This window comes from Otolemur garnettii, unplaced genomic scaffold (assembly GCF_000181295.1).
Source record: "Otolemur garnettii isolate 467f Iridium unplaced genomic scaffold, OtoGar3 scaffold00017, whole genome shotgun sequence".
Classification (NCBI taxonomy): Eukaryota; Metazoa; Chordata; class Mammalia; order Primates; family Galagidae; genus Otolemur; species Otolemur garnettii.
In genome coordinates this window covers 11,300,865-11,310,143 of record NW_003852412.1, presented here as the reverse complement: position 1 = coordinate 11,310,143, position 9,279 = coordinate 11,300,865, and the positions used below count along the sequence as shown (strand labels likewise).

General features: G+C 35.5%; 1 protein-coding gene across 2 annotated transcripts in view; it reads right to left on the bottom strand.

The window, feature by feature from the left end:
- Positions 1–344: 344 nt before the first annotated feature.
- Positions 345–9,279, bottom strand: part of AGGF1 (angiogenic factor with G-patch and FHA domains 1) — a 30,224-nt gene continuing 21,289 nt past the window's right edge. For both annotated transcript variants that reach the window (XM_003785929.3, XM_023510951.1), the window contains 4 exons: positions 8,256–8,338; positions 4,281–4,408; positions 2,327–2,426; positions 345–792 (listed from right to left, as the gene is read on the bottom strand). In XM_003785929.3, the coding sequence (XP_003785977.1) occupies positions 592–792; positions 2,327–2,426; positions 4,281–4,408; positions 8,256–8,338 (512 nt within the window). In that variant the 3' untranslated portion in view covers positions 345–591. The remainder of the gene's footprint in view (positions 793–2,326; positions 2,427–4,280; positions 4,409–8,255; positions 8,339–9,279) is intronic.

Sequence of the window (9,279 nt, the reverse complement as noted above, 5' to 3'; positions counted from 1 at the left end):
GGGGTCTCTCTCTTGCTCAAGCTGGTCTCAAACTTCTGACACTCAATCCACCTGCCTCACCCTCCCAGAGTGCTGGGATTACAGGCGTGAGCCACCATACCCAGCCTTTCTTGACAATTTTATCTCAGTTCTAAAGGGCTTAAACAAGGATGCATATGGTCAGAATTGTTTTATAAACTTTTGTGCCTCTTTCTTTTGCTGTGCACTTTACAATACTGAACACATAGAGATGAGGACAAATATACACTTAAGTCATTAGTGGTTATATGAATTCTGCTTAGATAGCTAGTTGCTTATATGAACGTTGTAAATGACAAGATAAAATAACTAAGTTTGATAAACTCTTCCGTGCCCTGTGAACTTGAGTCCACTTACTATATAACTTGTGACTATTTATTAGTTTTAAAAAATGGGTTTTAAAAGCTGCAAACCATACTTTATTACACATTTCTGAATCATGAGGGGGTAAACTGTGACACACCTCCCTTGTGCGCCACTGAATCTTTTGGAGAGAAAAATTCTGCTATAAAATAAGAGTTTCCAAACTCTTTTTTTTTTTAAAAAGCTTGAATTTTGTTCTGTGATTAACCATCATTCTACAGTCCCTTTTACCCAAGGCATGGTCCCTGGGGCATCTTTTTGAGATTTAGTTTCTGAGAATTTTTCAGCAAACCTCTCTCGTGCTTTGTCCCAGTTTTTTTTGCTCTTGTTCTGCAGAAGGTGCACATCGTCAATCGAGGATGGCTTGCCTGTCCCCAAGCCTGCATGTGTTCGTCGAAGCTGAAGCTGAATCTGTCACCAAAAGTTGAGCAGAGGACTTATTTTAGAGTCTAAACACAATGAAATGTGCTATGTCCAACTTGGTACTCTAACTGTAATATTTTTATTTATTTAAGATTAATGCAAAAGAAAAACCTGTTAAATGTATCAAATACATTGAGGAATATATACACCATTACAAATGGAACATAAACTCATTTTTTTACATTTTCTTTTCTGTTAATAAGCACAGCCAACTTTACAGAAACAGTGCTCCTTATGTCATTCCACTCTAACTAAAAATAAAGCCAACGGACATATTTCAACCTACTGTCCTATCCTCACCTACGTAAGTGAACAGGAAAGTTAAACATTAACAGTCTTAAATGAGATTTTGATTATTTTTATGACAGGAGGGGAGGCCTTCCCACTAGTTTAAGAACATTAATAGCTACCAGTTACTGAGTGCTTAATGTAAAGAACCAGGCTTAAAGGCTTTATCTTCAAGGCATCCCTGAAAAACAGTTCTTATAATCCCCATTTTTACGTAAGAAAACTAATGTCTGCCCAAAGCCACACAGCTAGTGGTTGGTAAGAGCACATATTTGAACCTAGGTTAGACTATAAAACTTTTGTTTTTTACATTGTACCTCAATAAAAATAAGAAAACTCTTATATACATATACCAATCCATCTATTATTTCTTCAGGAACCATGTAGTTATTATGAAAGGTCTCTAGTCAGGCTACTTTTTAGGGTTTTTGTGAAAGATAACCCAAACCTCCTATAAATTCTGAGGCCACAGTTAGAACAATTTGTTTTCCAGATATATTCTCTGCATTGCTTGTTACATGCTCTAATTCTTGAACCTAACAGATTCTCCAGCTAATACAGAATCTGCCTGTTTGTTAAATAATGCTGTGATTGTTCCTGCAATGTTCAGTACCAGGTATGGTAAGGAAGTCATTAAAAAACAACTAAAAGGCTGGGTGCAGTGGCTTACTCCTATAATCCGAGCACTTTCTGAGACCTAGGCAGAAAGACTACTTGAGGCTAGGCATTCCAGACCAGCCTAAGCAAGAATGAGACCCCATCTCTACAAAAAAATAGAGAAATTAGCCAGGCATGGTGGTACATGCCTCTAGTCCCAGCAACTTGGGAGGCAGAAAGGATCACATGAACCCAGGAATCTGAGGTTGCAGTGAGTTATAACACCACTGCACTCTAGTCCAGTGATAGAGAAAACCCTGTCTCTTTTACAGACACACACACACACACATATAAAAACAAAAAACCTAAAAGATACAGGAACTTTTGGCTCAGGAAATGGCACTTACTATCCTAGCTTTGGCATAGGAAAAAACTCTAAAACAAGGATTTCTAAGAACATAAAATATAAAACATGCATATATATTTGATAATTGTGTACATCACAAAGGTATTAAGCATGTCTATTTTTGCTTGCTGCAATAATATTCCTAATGCTTCAGGCAATGCCTGGCACATTACGGTACATAGTAATGTCTGCTGTAAGAATGAATGAATGAAAAGAAAACTTAGGTCTTACCGGAGTTTTCATTCCTCCACCATCCTTTCCCAGTCCCTCTCCTTTTTTCCAACCCATCTTCTCCAACATCTTCCGACCTTTATTGCTATCAGTGATTTCACTTTGAGAAACATTGAGAAGACAGCTGATTTAGGACCTTTCAGGCCACATTTATAATAAATTCATGAATTAAAAATAATGAGTGAAACTCCTTTAGGAAACTGTTTGGCATTACCTAATAAAGTCGAAGGCACACAAATTCTATGCCTGCATATACCACTCAACAGTATGTAAATATGTGCCATGTTCCTCTAGGAAATCTCACAGCAACAAACCAGAAACAATCCAGATGCCCATCAATGGTAAAATGGGTAAACTGTTGTACAGTCATACAATAGCGTATCATACAACAATAAAAATAATGTGAAACAAAAAGAATATATACGCAAAATAAACAGAGTTTAAGTTTAAAATAAGTGAAATTAACCTACTGCTGTCAGGCTGCTGGTTACCTCCGGGGAAGGCAGTGATTAAGAAAGGCCATAAGGAAGGTAGGCTTTTTTCAGTTTTTATTTTCAGCCTGCATCATGCTTCATAGCTATATATTTATAATTTGTGTACTTTCTGTAAATAGGTTATACATCAATTAAAAGAGTAAAATAAAATAAAACCTCTCACTAACTGTATTTTGTCCTATGGTTTTGTATTCTGCTAATTTTAGAATTTTTTTTTTTTGCAGTTTTTGGCCGGGGCCGGGTTTGAACCCACCACCTCTGGTATATGGGGCTGGCACCCTACTCCTTTGAGACACAGGCACTGCCCAAATTTTAGAATGTTTTAATTTTACGTTCTATCTCATCTTTTCAGTTCTGCAAAATATGCTATAATTACCTTTTTAATAACAATAAAGCAATCACTATCAGTATGTTTCATTTTTTATTTCTACGTTCTTTTTTAATCTAATGTGTGTTGCTTAGTGTATCTAACTTTAATGTCATATTGCATTAGTACTGATGATGGATCTGACTCCATCAATTATAAGATGAAATGTTACTTTACGTACCATTAAAAAAACACTGTCACCATTCATAATTGTAAAACTCTATCACAAGGAGTATCATTGTAGAATCAGTGAAACAGGATATTTAATCAAAATTTTATAATTAGTTACAGTACCAGTCCTATATTAAAGATTTCAATTTTAAATAAACCTCAAGTTTATAATCTGAGAAAGAAAAAAATGTAGCTAATGTATGATTAAATGCACAAATATTATCATATTGTAGGCCACAAAATTACATTTTTCATCTATGTTAAAGCTACTTCACCAAGAGAAAATAAATGAATGAAAAGAAAAATAATTTTTTAAAAAAAGTATTTCAAGGTGAACAAGAACAACACTATTTGAGAGTTAAAATTATTTAAAAATGCCCGTTTATATTAATTTCTTACTAGTCTAGGCTTCTTGAAATCTAGATATATATTCTAGATACCTAATACATAAAAGTATTATACTCACTCAATTGGGTGGCTAGAGTGTTAGCTGTGTATACAGGAGTGTTTAAGTATATATGCTTGTGTGTATTCTCAATTTTCTTCGGAAATATAGAGGTCTAATATTAGAGGGACATGTAAATAGACTTAGTGTTTCCATCTTGTGCTGAAACTATTCCTTTAAAGCAGGGGTCCTCAAACTTTTTAAACATGGGGCCAGTTCACTGTCCTTTAGACCACTGGAGGGCCAGACTTTAGGGCCCGGGACAAGTTGGCTGCTAATAGGACAGGCAGCAGCGGCAAAAACACCCAGCAGGCCGGATAAATGTCCTAGGCAGGCCACATGTGGCCCGTGAGCCGTAGTTTGAGGACCCCTGCTTTAAAGTCTACCTATTAGGATATATAACCCTGTAAGTCACACCACCCTATAAATGTTTTATGGAACAAAGTAAGTTTCAAGCAATTATAATTTAATACTTACGAATGAACAGATGCAGGAGCATCATCTCTTTGGAAAGTTCCTTCACTTCCAATCTGCTCCCTACGTTTTCCAGCTCTATCTTTGTATTTTGGATTTTTCAATGCCTTTTCATCTTCATAGTCTGTATTCTTAAAAAACACAAAATACTCAGGAAAAGAAAGCTGACAAATAAAAATGCAATGTCTATACATTTCCCTTACTTAGCAAATGAGGTTCAGTGTGGTTTTTATAAACAAATAAAACAAGCTATGATAGACAGTTGTGATATTAGATATGCTATTTTTATTTTATCCTCTTTAAAATTTTTATATTTCAAGTTATACACATATTAGAATATAAATGGTAAGAAGATAATACAGTGAAAATATCATGTATTTTGACTTAATGCTGTGTTCTTAAATTGTCATCTGAATTACCAAAATTCAAAGAAAATACAGAACTCCAGAGGTTGGAAAAAAAATCTATTTCCCCTTTTCTCTAAGGAACTAAAAGCTCCAAGGGACCTAAAATAGTTTGATACTATTTCTTGGAAAGGAAAAATACAAAAAGACTTTTAAAAATGAGGAAAAGACAAATATCCTTTTACTCTGGCAATAACAGCTTTTTGTTTGGATACTACTCCATTTATATGACTAATTAGTTACTCAATCAGTACTAAGTAAAGAGTACATCAAGCTCCAAGCTAGGGAATGGAATGCAAAGAAATTTATAATGCCAGAGGGGAAACACACATGATCTTCAGCCTGCTGTGGCTGTATAGTAGTATGGTTCAACAATAAAGGCAGACACCAGGTGTTATAGTGCACAAAGAAGAGGCACTCCGTTCAGTCTGGGGCTCCAGGGAAGGCTTCCCTTTCATTACTGCTTGCTGATCTTTATATAAAAAGAATGATATTTATCCAGACAGATGCTAGGGTCTGGAGAGCAATTCACAAAAAGTACTACAGAAGGTTTACATAGTTTTGCTTTTAAACAAAGAAGAAAAATATAAAATTAACTATCCTAGTGAGTTTTTTCCCCAGAAGATAATGAAATTGAGCTAAAATTTGAGAAATGCTTTCTTCCCTTCTCATGTCTTCTATTTTCCTCCCAAATCAGCCTACCTGGACTTTTTTTATCATGATTTCTCACCCTTAGTAAAAGCAGAAGAACAAAAAATACAATTTTGCATAAAAATATGTTATTTTAGCAGCAACTTCTTTTTCCACATCTTTATAAAGTATAGAAAATACTGGGCAAATACACTTAAGACCTAAATACTCTATCTAACTTTATTATTTAGTAGCTGATGATCCTAAGCTTTAGTTTCTCAGAAGTAAACTGGAAATACTAATTACCTTCTTGACCTACAAGATGAAATAACTTTTTTAAAATTCCTCTATTGAGGCAAAATTAACATACAATAAATTATGCATAAAGTGACAAGATATTTTTGAGACTTACATACGTATGAAACTATTACCACCAGCAAGATAATAAACATATCCATCTCGCTCAAAAGTGCCCTGTCCTTCTTTGTAATCTAGCCCTACGGACCTCCCCTATACACATTCCTCCCCCCATGTCCAAGCAACCACTGATCTTCTTTCTGTCACAATACATTAGTTCGCTTTCCTACAAGTTTATATAAATGGTACAAGACAGTTCTCCCCCTTTCTTGCCTGTAGTCTCAAAAATAACTGTAGCATGTGCTGGGAATGCAAGATCCTAAGCTAAGTAGGGACCGGCTGGAATAGCTAGGGCTCTGTTCAGTCCCCACCTAGAAACAGGATATCCTTCAACATTTTAGCCCAGTGAGCCACGTAGCCCTGGGGTATATAGCCCAGGGTAGGCGGCTTTCCAGGGTCCCTCATCTGCTGTGCAAGTGGGGCACACACAGTCAGGATTCCATGTGCCCAAAGGCAGCTTGCTGGGCCTTAGGGACTGGTCCACAAGGAAGCCTGTGCTTCTGTTCCATTGCTGCCTATCTGTAAGTAATAAATCTGCTTCATGTAACTTGTTGCATATGAATGTGTTCTATCCAGAACCCAGACAACTTAGAAACCAGTGCACAGTGAACCTGCTCCATAACTGGAAGCATATCGTATATACTCGTTTAGTCTGGCTTCTTTTACTCAACATAATTATTTTGAGATTCACCCAAGTTGGAGCTTACGTCAATTATTCCTACTTTTTAATTGCTAAATAGCATTTGATCATATGGATATATCACCATTTGTTTAACCATGTATGATACACAGTTGAGTTTTTCCCAGTTTATGGCTATTACAAAAAAATAAAAACAGCTATGAATATTTGCTACTAGTCTTTGTAATGAACATATGCTTGCATTTCTCTTGGGTAAACATATTGGAAGGCAATGGCTGAATCATGAAAGGTGTAAATTTAACTTTTTAAGATACTACCAAACTGGCTCGGCACCTGTGGCTCAATCGGCTAAGGCGCCAGCCACCTACACCTAAGGTGGCGGGTTCGAATCCCCAGCCCGGGCCCGCCAAACAACAATGATGGCTGCAACCAAAAAATGGCCAGGCGTTGTGGCGGGCGCCTGTAGTCCCAGCTACTTGGGAGGCAGAGGCAGGAGACTTGCTTGAGCCCAGGAGTTGGAGGTTGCTGTGAGCGTGATGCCATGGCACTCTACCCAGGGGGATAGCTGGAGGCTCTGTCTCAAAAAAAAAAAGAAAGATACTACCAAACTGTTTTCCTAAGCAACTGTACCACTTCATATTCCCACCAGCACTGAGGCCCAGTTCCTCTACATCCCTTCTAACTCTTGTTATAGTCAGGTTTGACATTTCAGCCATTCTACTAGATGTATAGTGGTATCTCACTGTGGCTTTCATTTGCATTTCTTTGAAGACTGGTGGTATGTGTTTATGTGTCATCTATATATCTTCTTTGGTGGAATGTCTATTCAGATCTTTTGCCCAGTTTTTAAATGAGTTGCTTTCTTATTATTGAGTTTTAAGAGTTTTTAAGTGTTCTAGATGTAAGTCTTTTATCAGATATATGATTTGCAAATATTTTTCCCAGTCAGAGGCTTGTCTTTTCCTTCTCCTAATAGTGTCTTTGGAAGAGTAAAAATCTTCAATTTTGCAAAAGTGCAAATTATCAATTTGTTCTTAGGGATTATGCTTTTGGTGTGATGATTTCTTAGAAATCTTTGCCTTTAAAGAAAAAAAAGGTTTCTAGGAGTTTTTAAAGTTTTAGGTTTTACATTTGTATCTAGGGTTCATTTTCAGTTCATTTTTGTACATAATAGGAGGTACGGATCAATGTTCTTTTATTGTTGTTTTGCATATGGACATCTAATTATTCAAGACTCTTTGTTGGAAAAGATCACCTTTTCTCCACTAAACTGCCTTCTACATCATTGTGGAAACCAGCTGTCCATCCATATCTATAAATGGATCTATCTCTGGAATCATTACTTTCTTCCATTCATTTGTTTATCTTTATGCCAATATAATACTGTCTGAATCACTACAGTTTATAATATGCCTTGAAATCAGAAAGTATTAGTTCTCCAACTATGTTCTTCAGTGGCATCTCTTTTTCCCCCAGAGATACACTCTCACTATGTTGCCCAGGCAGGAATGCACTGGCATAATCATAGCTCAATGCAACCTCAAACTCCTGGCCTCAAGCAATCCCCCACCTCAGCCTCTCAAGTAGCTATTATCACATACACATTATCACTGCACCTAGCTACTTGAATCACATATTAATGCAAGTTTTTGAAAACCAGAAATGGCTATTCAAATGTAGGCTGCTATTGCCATTTTCTATTCCAACCTCAATAGTTTTTAGGTTAAGAATATCAGAACAGTAAATAACTAATAGAAATTACGTAACCTCAAAATCATATTAAGTAACTTTACTTATATAAAAAGTACACTCAACATATCTAAAGGTATATTTTACTTAAAACTGGATATACTACTTAATATTTGAAACAATATTTAACATCTTTACCTGTAAACCATATTTTACTCGTATTTTTTTTAATTCTTTTCTCCTTTCCAATTCTTTTTCCTCCTTAGTTAATGCTGGACCAACTAAAAGGAAAAAAGTTTGGTTAAAAAAATACACTGAAACTGATTTTGGAGAATACTAATGATATTTAACTAACAAAAATTATAAGAGTAACACACTCCAATTAACCATAAATTGCAATAAACATTAATATAAAGGATCTTGGGTTGTGATGATGTCCTTTAAGCATTTTGGTAACTAAATCTACTTAGAAAGTAAACTAAAAAAAACCAAAGATTACAGGGAGATTATGTACCAAAATGAAAAATGAACACCTCAGTTTCTCAATATGGCTATCATAACAGAATCCCAAATGTGGAAATATTAAGTAGATTTTCCAAAGGAATATAGACCAAGTAAAAATAAAAACTGCAAAATCCAAAATTCATGTTATTGTGTAATGTGACATACTCTTTTTATCAGAAAATAAAAAACAATAAACATGCAAACTTGGCATCTAAGGGGAAAATTAATGTGAAAAAGGAAAGATTACCTCTTAGTAGTTCAAAGTATCTATTTACATTTTAGGGACTTTAGATGAATGAATTTAAAGCACAACAGCAATATCCTACAGTGTTATTTATTACATAAAATAACGGTACATACAAACAATATGCCAACACGAATATCAGGAGAACAGAAAACATACCAACCAATAACCCTTAATTTCTTGGCCTATTATTTTCTCTGTTAATATTATATGATTGGGTTTAATTGTGGTTGACTGTTTTCATGCCAGTAAACAGAAGTTAAAAATAAATCAATCTTCATTATGATTATGTTATAATTACTTTTTAAGTTACTTATTTTAATTGACAAAAAATTATACAAATGTAGGCGGCATCCATAGCTCAGTGGGTAGGGCGCCAGCCACATACACCCAGGCTAGCAGGTTTGAACCTGGCCCGGGTCAGCTAAAACAATAATGACAACTGCAACAACAACAATAAAAAAAAACAGGCTC